Below are 14338 nucleotides of genomic sequence, written 5' to 3' on the forward strand. Positions count from 1 at the left end.
CTTCCAGCTAAAACACAACTTTTGGGATGTAGGTCTGCAAACTTCGAAAATCCAATGTGGAGCTCTGGGTTGTTGTCTTTAAAGTTCGTGTGAATTTCTTTCAAATTACTTAAAACTAGCCGTTTTTGTACTTGCAGTTTATCTCCGTTATCTCTCACAAGCACAAAATCTTTTTTCCCAGGCATTGCCCTGCTTATCTCATCAGAACAAAAGTTTCTAACAAAATCAGCAGTTGTTTGATCAAGAGTCTTGGCAGGTTTTGGGTTTAGTGAAGACAAAATTCCCTTAGCCTTCACCAAATCTTTTACTCTTTGAGCCATGTAATTTGTTACAGTTAAATTCATCTGGAAGCTTCTTAACACGCCAGCTTTTAGGAAAAATGGTAAGAATTTCCATCTGTTTACTTCGAGATGTACATGTAAGAAATTTATCTTTTAGCTGTCTGATCATCTCAGATACTGCATGATCATGCACCTCTTCTTCTTTTTCGGAAGGAAGTAATAATACCTTTGTTTGAATTGTTGAAGTTAATTTAATTAGTTTTTGCTAAGGATATTTTGCTTCACACAGTTGTTTCTTCTTAATTGGCGATTCACCAACGGACTGCAAAGAAGCATTCAACCTTTCTAAGGCCTCACTTGCTGCAATGTCTTGTACATCACTATAACATGAAACATTTTTGCTTTCTTGTTTCACCACAGAATACAGTAGATCATCATTTTCTGTGCTAGACGTATCACAAATTTCTACTCGTGCAATTTTTTTATGGTGGTTGTCACACACTTTTTTATTTAAAGTTAAGGAAGGTTTTCTTGTTATCATCCATTGTGAAACAGGCCTTAAGTTTTTCTTGTGGTTGTTGTGGCCCTTTTCATTAAATGGATTACAGCACAAAGCTGAAATTTTAGGCATTTTATATTTCTCAAGTGAACAAACTAATTTAAAAAAATGTTTTTGAAGTTGAATGCCCCAGCTTTCTATATTTAACACTACACAATATTACTTCTCTATTCTTTCACTTTGTGTAAAAAAAAAAAATTCATTATGTTAATAGTATGCAAACATTAACTGGTTGTAGGCATACAAACTTACAGACTCTTGTGAGGTTTGTACAAAAGTACCTTTAAGCTAGATTCAAAACACATTTCAGAGTTAATCATGTAATTTCACTACAGCTGTCTTACAACAAAGAATGTGTGGCTCACTTTCAACAGTAGGTGAAAATTGCTGAAAATATTAACCAGAGATAAAATACTGAACAGATTGCAGATAGTAACACCAAAGAATCATTTTATATATAATCTTTAAAAGAGAGATAGCTTCCTTTTCTCTTTTTTCCTGTGGTTTTACAGCTATTAATGAATAGTTAGTGCTAAAGTTTAATAAGCAGTTACTCGTTTCAAAAGTACAATTTGTGGACCATGTAACAAAATCTAACAGTGTAATATTTTCATGTGTAGCAAAATAATAGAAATTCACCTATCTGACTGTGATTTTGGAGAATCGTGGTAAACATAAAATTGCTTTTGATAGTGATCCCATGTTCATCTAAAATTGAAACTTTCAAAACATGTAGATGTAAAGTGTATCTTTCACATATATTTTTTGAGAATTTTAAAAATACAGTTTTTCAAGAAAAATTCCACAGGAGAAAAATATATCTAAAACATAGATGATGTAACTTACCAAACGAAAGCGTTGGAATGTTGATACACACACACACACACACACACACACACACACATATCCATCCCATCCGCACATATACAGACACAAGCAGACATAGTAAAGGTAAAGAGTTTGGGCAGAGATGTCAGTCGAGGCGGAAGTACAGAGGCAAAGATGTTGTTGAATGACAGATGAGGTATGAGCGGCGGCAACTTGAAATTAGCGGAGGTTGAGGCCTGGTGGGTGACAGGAAAAGAGGATATATTGAAGGGCAAGTTCCCATCTCCTGAGTTATGATAGGTTGTTGTTAGTGGGAACTATCCAGATAACGCAGACGGCGTAACACTGTGCCAAGATGTGCTGGCCGTGCACAAAGGCAGTTTGGCCACAGGGTGATCCTCATTACCAACAAACACTGTCTGCCTGTGTCCATTCATGCGAATGGACAGTTTGTTGCTGGTCATTCCCACATAGAATGCGTCACAGTGTAGGCAGGTCAGTTGGTAAATCACCTGGTTGCTTTCACATGTGGCTCTGCCTTTGATCGTGTACACCCTCCGGGTTACAGGACTGCGGTAGATGGTGGTGGGAGGGTGCATGACAGGTTTTACGCCGGGGGGTGGTTACAAGGGTAGGAGCCAGAGGGTAGGGAAGGTGGTTTGGGGATTTCATAGGGATGAACCAAGAGGTTACGAAGGTTAGGTGGACGGCAGAAAGACACTCTTGGTGGAGTGGGGAGGATTTCATGAAGGATGGATCTCATTTCAGGGCAGGATTTGAGGAAGTCGTATCCCTGCTGGAGAGCCACATTCAGAATCTGATCCAGTCCCGGAAAGTATCCTGTCACAAGTGGGGCACTTTTGGGGTTCTTCTGTGGGAGATGCTGGGTTTGAGGGGATGAGGAAGTGGCTCTGGTTATTTGCTTCTGTACCAGGTCGGGAGGGTAGTTGCGGGATGCGAAAGCTGTTGTAATGGTTCAGGGATTCAGGACAGGAGCAGAATCATTTGCCACGAAGACCTAGGCTGTATGGAAGGGACCGTTTGATATGGAATAGGTGGCAGCTGTCATAATGTAGGTACTGTTGCTTGTTGGTGGGTGTGATGTGGACGGATGTGTGAAGCTGGCCTTTGGACAGATGGAGGTTAACGTCAAGGAAAGTGGCATGGGATTGGGAGTAGGGCCAGGTGAATCTGATGGAACCAAAGGAGTTGAGATTGGAGAGGAAATTCTGGAGTTCTTCTTCACTGTGAGTCCAGATCATGAAGATGTCATCAATAAATCTGTACCAAACTTTGGGTTGGCAGGCTTGGGTAACCAAGAAGGCTTCCTCTAAGTGACCCATAAATAGGTTGGCGTATGAGGGGGGCCATCCTGGTACCCATGGCTGTTCCCTTTAATTGTTGGTATGTCTGGCCTTCAAAAGTGAAGAAGTTGTGGGTCAGAATGAAGCTGGCTAAGGTAATGAGGAAAGAGGTTTTAGGTAGGGTAGCAGGTGATCGGCGTGAAAGGAAGTGCTCCATCGCAGCAAGGCCCTGGACGTGTGGAATATTTGTGTATAAGGAAGTGGCATCAATGGTTAGAAGGATGGTTTCTGGGGGCAACAGATTGGGTAAGGATTCCAGGCATTCGAGAAAGTGGTAGGTGTCTTTGATGAAGGATGGGAGACTGCATGTAATGGGTTGAAGATGTTGATCTACGTAGGCAGAGATGTTGTGTGGGGGCTTGGTAACCAGCTACAATGGGGCGGCCGGGATGATTGGGTTTGTGACTTTTAGGAAGTAGGTAGAAGGTAGGGGTGTGGGATGTCGGTGGCGTCAGGAGATTGATAGTAAGGTGAAAGGTTTTGTAGGGGGCCTAAGGTTCTGAGGATTCCTTGAATCAGGAATGGGATTACCTTGGTAAACTTTGTGTGTAGTGTTGTCTGAAAGCTGACGCAGTCCCTCAGCCACATACTCCCATTATCAAGTACCACGGTCGTGGAACCCTTGTCCACTGGAAGAATGACGATGGATCGTTCAGCCTTCAGATCATGGATAGCCTGGGCTTCAGCAGTGGTGATGTTGGGAGTAGGATTAAGGTTTTTCAAGAAGGATTGAGAGGCAAGGTTGGAAGTGAGAAATTCCTGGAAGGTTTGGAGAGGGTGATTTTGAGGAAGAGGAGGTGGGTCCCGCTGTGACGGAGGACGGAACTGTTCCAGGCAGGGTTCAATTTGGATAGTGTCTTGGGGAGTTGGATCATTAGGAGTGGGATTAGGATCATTTTTCTTCGTGGCAAAGTGATATTTCCAGCAGAGAGTGTGAGTGTAGGACTGTAAATCTTTGACGAGGGCTGTTTGGTTGAATCTGGGAGTGGGGCTGAAGGTGAGGCCTTTGGATAGGACAGTGGTTTCGGATTGGGAGAGAGGTTTGGAGGAAAGGTTAACTACTGAATTAGGGTGTTGTGGTGCCAGATTGTGTTGATTGGAATTTTGAGGTTTTGGAGGGAGTGGAGCTGGAAGTGGGAGATTGAGTAGATTGTAGAGACGGGGTCTGTGTGCGATGAGAGGAAGTTGAGGTTTGCTGGAAAGGTTGTGGAAGGTGAGTGAGTTGCCTTTCTGGAGGTGGGAAACCAGGAGATTGGATAGTTTTTTGAGGTGAAGGGCGGCATGCTGTTCTAATTCGTGGTTGGCCTGTAGGAGAATGCTCTGAAGAGCCGGTGTGGATGTGGGAGAGGAAAGATTGAGGACTTTTATTAAGGATAGGAGTTGACGGGTGTGTTCATTGGCTGAGTTGATGTGTAGGTGAAGGATTAGGCGGGTGAGGGCAATGGATTGTTCAGTTTGGAACTGGTATAGGGAGGGACTGATGGAAGGAAGGGTTGCAGCCAGAGATGGGAACTTTAAGTGTGAGGCCTTTGGGGGTAATGACAAATGTCAGACAAGCCTGAGTAAATAAAATATGGGAGCGTAATCTGGCTAGGGCGAAGGCATGTTTGTGGAGGGAATGTAAATAAAACTTAATGGGGTCGTTGTGGGGATGTTGTGAGGGTGGCATGGTATTAAGTGTAACATGAGGCTGAAATGAAAATGAAAATAATAATATATGGGGAGAGATAAAGGTGAACTGGAGAGCAACTGGAGATCTGGTGTGAAAAAAGTCGAAAAAGAGTAGGTTAAAGCTGAGCTATGTTGATCCTGTGGTGAACTTGGGTTGGTAAACAATGATGTGCACAAAGGTTAGGTAGTTGTGTTGCCGCCAAAACACGTAAAAGGTGGAGAAATTTGGGAAAATTTCGAAAAAACTGCGTGTAAATATATTAAAAGGAGAGCGGTTTTGTGGTGGCAGATAATGAAAATGAGGCTGACAATTGTCTGACGAAGAAATAATGACGTTAAAACCTGTGGGGAGCGGCTAAAATGATCGATGATGTGGGAAAAACAGAAATGGAAATAAAGCAAAAGTTGTTAGAACTATCCGAAATGGTTGTTTAATAGGTGAAAAGAACTGTTTGTGAACTGGGAACGGTGGATTTTATAGCAGCGGCAGTGTTGAAAGCGGAAAAAAATTTTTTGGTTATGGTTTGGAAGTGGGTTACATATTATTGAGTATATATAGACAGGATAAAATTGTATGGTCGATTACGGTGAAAAGGAGAAGGTGAATACAAAGTGAAACTACTTGCACAAACAGAAAGAGAAAGTAAGATGACAGAAAAGATTTTGAAATGCAACAGTGACAATAACAAACGTACGTGTTGGGTTCATATTAATGATATGAATATAATAGAGGGAAACATTCAATGTGGGAAAAATATATCTAAGAACATAGATTATGTAACTTACCAAACGAAAGTGTTGGTATGTTGATAGAGACACGAACAAACACAAACACACACACAAAATTCAAGCTTGGCAACCCTGAATCCCTGAACCATTACACCAACAACCTGAAAACAGCTTTCGCATCCCGCAACTACCCTCCCGACCTGGTACAGAAAGAAATAACCAGAGCCACTTCCTCATTCCCTCAAACCCAGAACCTCCCACAGAAGAACCCCAAAAGTGCCCCACTTGCGACAGGATACTTTCTGGGTCTGGATCAGACTCTGAATGTGGCTCTTCAGCAGGGATACGACTTCATCAAATCCCGCCCTGAAATGAGATCCATCCTTCATGAAATCCTCCCCACTCCACCAAGAGTGTGTTTCTGCTGTCCACCTAACCTTCGTAACCTCTTGGTTCATCCCTATGAAATCCCCAAACCACCTTCCCTACCCTCTGGCTCCTACCCTTGTAGCCGCCCCCGGTGTAAAACCTGTCCCATGCACCCTCTCACCACCACCACCACCACCACCACCACCACCACCATGTGGGAACGACCAGCAACAAACTGCCCATTCACGTGAATGGACACAGGCAGACAGTGTTTGTTGGTAATGAGGATCACCCTGTGGCCAAACTGCCTTGGTGCACGTTCAGCACATCTTGGCACAGTGTTACACCATCCATGTTATCTGGATACTTCCCACTAACACCAACCGATCAGAACTCTGGAGATGAGAACTTGCGCTTCAGTATATCCTCTCTTCCCGTTACCCACCAGGCCTCAACCTCCGCTAATTTCAAGTTGCCGCTGCTCATACCTCACCTGTCATTCAACATCATTGCCTCTGTACTTCCGCCTCGACTGATGTCTCTGCCCAAACTCTTTACCTTTACTATGTCTGCTTGTGTCTGTATATGTGCGGATATATATATATATATATATATATATATATATATATATATATATATATATATATATATGTATATATATATGTATATATGGTTATAATAGAGGGAAACATTCCACGTAGGAAAAATATATCTAAAAACAAAGATGATGTGACTTACCAAATGAAAGTGCTGGCAGGTTGACAGACACACAAACATACACACAAAATTCAAGCTTTCGCAACAAACTGTTGCCTCATCAGGAAAGAGGGAAGGAGAGGGAAAAGACAAAAGGATGTGGGTTTTAAGGGAGAGGGTAAGGAGTCATTCCAATCCCGGGAGTGGAAAGACTTACCTTAGGGGGGGAAAAAGGGACGGGTATGCGCACGCACACGCACACGCACACGCACACGCACACGCACACACACACACACGTATCCATCCACACATATACAGACACAAGCAGACATATTTAAAGACAAAGAGCTTGGGCAGAGATGTCAGTTGAGGCAGAAGTGCAGAGGCAAAGATGTTGTTGAATGACAGGTGAGGTATGAGTGGCGGCAACTTGAAATTAGCGGAGATTGAGGCCTGGTGGATAACGGGAAGAGAGGATATATTGAAGAGCAAGTTCCCATCTCCGGAGTTCGGAAAGGTTGGTGTTAGTGGGAAGTATCCAGATAACCCGGACGGTGTAACACTGTGCCAAGATGTGCTGGCCGTGCACCAAGGCATGTTTAGCCACAGGGTGATCCTCATTACCAACAAACACTGTCTGCCTGTATCCATTCATGCGAATGTGGGGCACTTTTGTGGTTCTTCTGTGGGAGGTTCTGGGTTTGAGAGGATGAGGAAGTAGCTCTGGTTGTCCTACTGGAAGTATCACTTTGCCACGAAGAAAAATGATCCTAATCCTACCCCTAATGATCCAACTCCCCAAGACACTATCCAAATTGAACCCTGCCTGGAACAGTTCCGTCCTCCGTCACAGCGGGACCCACCTCCTCTTCCTCAAAATCACCCTCTCCAAACCTTCCAGGAATTTCTGACTTACAGCCTTGCCTCTCAATCCTTCTTAAAAAACCTTAATCCTACTCCCAACATTACCACTGCTGAAGCCCAGGCTATCCGTGATCTGAAGGCTGACCGGTCCATCGTAATTCTTCCGGCGGACAAGGGTTCCACGACCGTGGTACTTGATCGTCGGGAGTATGTGGCTGAGGGACTGCGTCAGCTTTCAGACAACACCACATACAAAGTTTGCCAAGGTAATCCCATTCCTGATGTCCAGGCGGAGCTTCAAGGAATCCTCAGAACCTTTCACCTGACTCCATCAACCTCCTGACCCCACCGACACCCTGCACCCCTACCTTCTACCTTCTTCCTAAAATTCACAAACCCAATCATCCCGGCCGCCCCATTGTAGCTGGTTACCAAGCCCCCACAGAACGTATCTCTGCCTACGTAGATCAACACCTTCAACCCATTATGTGCAGTCTCCCATCCTTCATCAAAGACACCAACCACTTTCTCGAACGCCTGGAATCCTTACCCAATCCGTTATCCCCAGAAACCATCCTTGTAACCATTGATGCCACTTCCTTACACACAAATATCCCGCACGTCCAGGCCTCGCTGCGATGGAGCACTTCCTTTCACGCCGATCACCTGCCACCCTACCTAAAACCTCTTTCCTCATTACCTTAGCCAGCTTCATTCTGACCCACGACTTCTTCACTTTTGAAGGCCAGACATACCAACAATTAAAGGAAGCAGCCATGGGTACCAGGATGGCCCCTTCGTACGTCAACCTATTCATGGGTCACTTAGAGGAAGCCTTCTTGGTTACCCAAGCCTGCGAACCCAAAGTTTGGTACAGATTTATTGATGACATCTTCGTGATCTGGACTCACAGTGAAGAACAACTCCAGAATTTCCTCTCCAACCTCAACTCCTTTGGTTCCATCATATTCACCTGGTCCTACTCCAAATCCCATGCCACTTTCCTTGATGTTGACCTCCACCTGACCAATGGCCAGCTTCACACGTCCGTCCACATCAAACCCACCAACAAGCCACAGTACCTCCATTACGACAGCTGCCACCCATTCCACATCAAACGGTCCCTTTGCTACAGCCTAGGTCTTCGTGGCAAGCGAATCTGCTCCAGTCCGGAATCGCTGAAGCATTACACCAACAACCTGACAACAGCTTTCGCATCCCGCAACTACCCTCCCGACCTGGTACAGAAGCAAATAACCAGAGCCACTTCCTCATCCTCTCAAACCCAGAACCTCCCACAGAAGAACCACAAAAGTGCCCCACTTGTGACAGGATACTTTCTGGGACTGGATCAGATTCTGAATGTGGCTCTCCAGCAGGGATAAGACTTCCTCAAATCCTGCTCTGAAATGAGATCCATCCTTCATGAAATCCTCCCCACTCCACCAAGAGTGCCTTTCCGGCGTCCACCTAACCTTCGTAACCTCTTAGTTCATCCCTATGAAATCCCCAAACGACCTTCCCTACCCTCTGGCTCCTACCCTTGTAACCGCCCCTGGTGTAAAACCTGTCCCATGCACCCTCCCACCACCAGTTACTGCCGTCCTGTAACCCGGAAGGTGTACACGATCAAAGGCAGAGCCACGTGTGAAAGCACCCACGTGATCTACCAACTGACCTGCCTACACTGTGACGCATTCTATGTGGGAATGACCAGCAACAAACTGTCCAATCGCATGAATGGACACAGGCAGACAGTGTTTGTTGGTAATAAGGATCACCCTGTGGCTAAACATGCCTTGGTGCACGGCCAGCACATCTTGGCACAGTGTTACACCGTCCGGGTTATCTGGATACTTCCCACTAACACCAACCTTTCCGAACTCCGGAGATGGGAACTTGCTCTTCAATATATTCTCTCTTCCCGTTATCCACCAGGCCTCAATCTCCGCTAATTTCAAGTTGCCGCCACTCATACCTCACCTGTCATTCAACAACATCTTTGCCTCTGCACTTCTGCCTCAACTGACATCTCTGCCCAAACTCTTTGTCTTTAAATATGTCTGCTTGTGTCTGTATATGTGTGGATGGATATGTGTGTGTGGGCGCGCGAGTGTATACCCGTTCCTTTTTTCCCCCTAAGGTAAGTCTTTCCGCTCCCGGGATTTGAATGACTCCTTACCCTCTCCCTTAAAACCCACATCCTTTTGTCTTTTCCCTCTCCTTCCCTCTTTCCTGATGAGGCAACAGTTTGTTGCGAAAGCTTGAATTTTGTGTGTATGTTTGTGTTTGTTTGTGTGTCTGTCAACCTGCCAGCACTTTCATTTGGTAAGTCACATCATCTTTGTTTTTATATATATATATATATATATATATATATATATATATATATATAGACACACACACACACACACACACACACACACGATGTGACTTACCATACGAAAGCGCTGGCAGGTCGATAGAAACACAAACACATACATACACACAAAATTCTAGCTTTCGCAACCAATGGTTGCTTCGTCGGAAAAGAGGGAAGGAGAGGGAAAGACGAAAGGATGTGGGCTTTAAGGGAGAGAGTAAGGAGTCATTCCAGTCCCGGGAGCGGAAAGACTTACCTTAGGGGGGAAAATGGACAGGTATTCGCTCGCGCTCGCGCGCACACACATCCATTCACACATACACAGACACACATATATTTTTCCCGCGTGGAATGTTTTCCTAATATATATATATATATATATATATATATATATATATATATATATATATATATATATATATATAATAGAGGGAAACATTCCACGTAGGAAATATATATCTAAAAACAAAGATGATGTGACCTACCAAATGAAAGTGCTGGCAGGTCGACAGACACACAAACATACACACAAAATTCAAGCTTTCGCAACAAACTGTTGCCTCATCAGGAAAGAAGGCAAGACTGATGAGGCAACAGTTTGTTGCGAAAGCTTGAATTTTGTGTGTGTGTATGTGTTTGTTTGTGTGTCTGTCGACCTGCCAGCACTTTCATTTGGTAGGTCACATCATCTTTGTTTTTTTTTATATATAATCTGTGTGTGTGTGTGTGTGTGTGTGTGTGTGTGTGTGTGTGTGTGTGTGTGTGTGTGTACCTGTCCTTTTTTTCCCCCCTACGGTAAGTCTTTCTACTCCTGGGATTGGAATGACTCCTTACCCTCTTCCTTAAAACACACATCCTTTCGTCTTTCCCTCTCCTTCCCTCTTTCCTGATGAAGCAACCTTGGGTTGCGAAAGCTTGAAATTTGTGTGTGTGTTTTTTATTTTTATTGTCTCTATCAACATACCAACACTTTCGTTTGGTAAGTTACAGATTCTTTGTTTTTAGATATATTTTCCCACGTGGAATGTTTCCCTGTATTGGTATCGTATAAAAGCGCTCTAAAAGAGCTTTCCAATGAAGTAAATTTTATTGTTCTAGCTTAATTAGAACACGATTTACAAAGAAAACACCATTGGTCCGCGAGTCAAAAATTTGTCATCTTTTCAACTTTTCAAAGTCCATTACTCTGAAACTTTTTATCAGGAAAATGTGAAAAAATTAATTTATGGTACTATTTATGAGTACTATAGGCATACTTAATATCATTTAAATCCAAGAGGGTAAGGTTGAAAACGATGGTTTCATTTGTTGATTTGACGTGGAATGACCCCAATGTAACAGTAGTGTAAAACTTGAAGGCTATTTACATGACGTGTGCTGCAGCTGTTACGCAATAATTTTACTATTATGTTCGCCACAATCTTGGTAGTACAGAAATTTATTGTGAAGTTTATTACCAGTTTGATTGTGAAGCTATAGCAGAAAAACAGACTGAAAAAATGTCACTGAGTTGTGACAATATACCCCCATTTCTTTTTTTAAGTTATTAGTTATTTGGACTTTACCTCCCTCCTAGTCATCAAGACTTTTGACATTGCCTTCCACAGGTAGTACAAAACAATTGTAGAACACAAGAAAAGATGTCAGATTTGAGTACCAATGGAATAAGATCCCATTTTCAATGCACCTCAAACTTGTCATTTTGTATGGCCTTATATGCCCACATTGCAAAACCAAATCTAGTTTCTAGGTTCTTTAGAACATAGTCTTTCTTGTGAAAAGTTTTTAAAAGATTTTACAGAAGACTTCGTGTAAAAGTGGACCATTGGTGATTTGTAGAAAATCTTCAACTTTGCCCTCAGTTTGTAAACTATTGGAAAGCTGGTAGTAGAATGAAATTTTATATTAGTAGATTGGTTGATTTGAGGGAGGGGATAAAACAGTGAGGTCATTGGTCCAATTGGGTTAGGGAAGGATGGGTAAGGAAGTTGGCCATGTTCTTTCTAAGGAACTATCCCAATATTTGCCTGAAGTGATTTAGGAAAGTGATGGAAAACCTAAATCAGGATGGCCGGAGGCAGGTTTGAACCGTCGTCCTGCCGAACAAGAGTCCAGTGTGCTAGAAATTTTATATTGTAAGGGCTTGTATTGGTAAGTTATTACGTGCAATGTTTCAGGTTTACCTGGCAGTTATTTCTATAGATATAAAAAGCTAAACAATTTACTTTTTTGGCCAACTTTGCTTCATATTATCCATTTGAAAATTGCTCGACAAAACTTCATTATTTTGATTAAGAGAGGGCAAAAAGTTGTAGAAGATAGATAAGTTTTGTCTCTTTTAAGAAAAATTACCACAGCTATCATGTCTCAAATTTCCTGAAAACTCAAGGGTGTCCTGTTGGTAGCTGTGTTATGGTGTCTAACAAATGACTATGTCTCTGAAGGTATTGAATTAGTGATTGTGAAACTTAATTTACATTAATTGGGAACATATGCGAATGTTTGTACAAAATTTCATCAAAATCCATGATGGTTTTGCAGGAATGTTGAGACCACGTGGCATGGAATGGATTCCAAACATTTTAATGTGCATTTGATCTTTCTAATTTTAGTGTGTGTGTGTGTGTGTGTGTGTGTGTGTGTGTGTGTGTGTGTGTGTGAAAAAAGGTATTTGCCACCACCTGTTGGCCAATGAACAACGTGAAAAGTTCATTGATTCAGATCTGAAGGCCAATTCGGTGAGGTTTGGGCCAAATGCTTTTAAATGTTAGTTTTACTCTCACATTAGATGTTTGTAGATATAAACATTTTAACACCACATATCTGTGGACTGAAAAAGGTTTCAGTGTTTTTTATGACATAGTATTGATGTCTGACAGTAATGAATGAGTTTTTACAGTTATATTTCATAACTGATATTTGTGTTACTTGAACATAATTTTGTGCTTAAAATAGTGAATATATACTTTCCTCAGGATGGAAGGTACTGGGAGACGTGGAAGGGCCCGAGGAAGGGCAAGGGGCCAGACACAGCCACAAGAAGGAGGTGTGGGAAGGATGCAGCAGGCACGTGGCCCAGGTGAAGGGCCTCCACAACCAGCACCTTCTCAGCCTGGTATTGGTAGAGCGGCTAGAGCTGCTGCAACCATGCATGCTAGGCGCCCTGGGGAAGGCCCTGTGCAGCCACCTGAGACATTCACTCCCCCTGAAACTGGAGTAAGTAGAATATCGATGCCTCCTGTCTATTATTGAACTGTACTGTAAATGGTTTGATTTCAGGTGTTTTTCTCTTCCTCCAGGATGTATATGCCCCAGGACATGTGGTAAATCCAGTAAAATGTGGGAATTTCTTCGGCGGGGAACTTTTTAGAATTACATGAATTTTACATTGTTTTGATTTTCAGTCAAATTTTCATTATTTTGTCTGGTAAGAAGTGATACTCTAACCAAGACTTTCACTTCAGCTTGCTGCTGCGGACTAATACTGCAGCAATAAAGACATAAACGAGAGAATAACACCTAAATAAAACTTCAGTTGTAAAGAAAATGGACCATGTACTACTACAAGCCACAGTGGACATACAAGCATCTGCCAACAGCAAAGTGTGTCAAAATCTTTAGGATGAAGACCGCACAATACTTTGTAACAACAAACTGCTTTCGATGAGTAAGACATCACAGCTGTCTACATTTCTAACAGGTTGTGGGAAAATATTGTGAATGGTGGTTTAAAAAGTGTTAGTTTCAAAGTAAATTTCCTTTAATGCAAGATGAATTGTTACCTGTGAAAATGCGCGATGAATTTCTCGAATCGTGGAGTGTTTGACTCTGAATGTGCCGATTGGTCCCTCCGTCTGTTCCTCCGGAGGTGTGACCTGAGGTGTCGATAATAACTTAAGGCGGTAGTACTTTCAGAGAGGGCCTCCACTAGGAAGTAGTGTGCCATCAGAGACGCCGGTAATCATGGGGGATACTTTCACAATGGTCTCTTCTACTTCTAAAACTTATGCCCACAAAAGAAACCTAGATGAGTCTCAGCCACAGAAAATTCTTCTCTGTGTTGAAGTTCCTAGTTGTTTCTCAGTCCAACGAAGGTCAAGACTTCCCAACAGTAAACCCCTTTGATGCAATTGCAGGTCCTGTAAAGTCTTGTTCCCAGTTACAAAATGACAACGTATCATTATGAACGGACAGTGACCTCCAGGCACAAAAATTTATTTGAACTACACTGCTACACACCATCCCTGTCCATACGTTAAACTCGCCATTGTGCGGGGTGGTTTATATCAAATCACTCGATGGATTATCAAATGAGGACATTCAAAATTACCTGTCTGATCTGGGAGTTACGGTCATACATAGAGTAATGAAAAGGGTTTAAAGGGAATTGGTAGTGACCCGCACTCTCTTCTTGACGTTTGACAGAGTGCAACTTCCATCCAGCATTAAAGCGAGATATGAAATAATTTCAGTTCGCTCTTGCATCCCCAACCCTATGCGTTGCTATCGGTGTCAGAGGTTTAATCATACCAGCCATTCGTGTTCCAATACAGCCAATGTGTTACTTGTGGCAGGGATGCCCATGCGGGTGATTGTCCACCCCCATCCTCTCACT

The 14338-nt window shown here is 42.9% G+C and overlaps 1 protein-coding gene across 2 annotated transcripts in view; it reads left to right on the top strand.

Annotated features, from left to right (window-relative positions):
- Positions 1–14338, top strand: part of LOC124612999 (piwi-like protein Siwi) — a 133634-nt gene that overhangs the window by 23910 nt on the left and 95386 nt on the right. For both annotated transcript variants that reach the window (XM_047141551.1, XM_047141549.1), the window contains exon 2: positions 12699–12939. In XM_047141551.1, the coding sequence (XP_046997507.1) occupies positions 12700–12939 (240 nt within the window). In that variant the 5' untranslated portion in view covers position 12699. The remainder of the gene's footprint in view (positions 1–12698; positions 12940–14338) is intronic.

This window comes from Schistocerca americana, chromosome 4, assembly GCF_021461395.2.
Source record: "Schistocerca americana isolate TAMUIC-IGC-003095 chromosome 4, iqSchAmer2.1, whole genome shotgun sequence".
Lineage (NCBI taxonomy): Eukaryota > Metazoa > Arthropoda > Insecta > Orthoptera > Acrididae > Schistocerca > Schistocerca americana.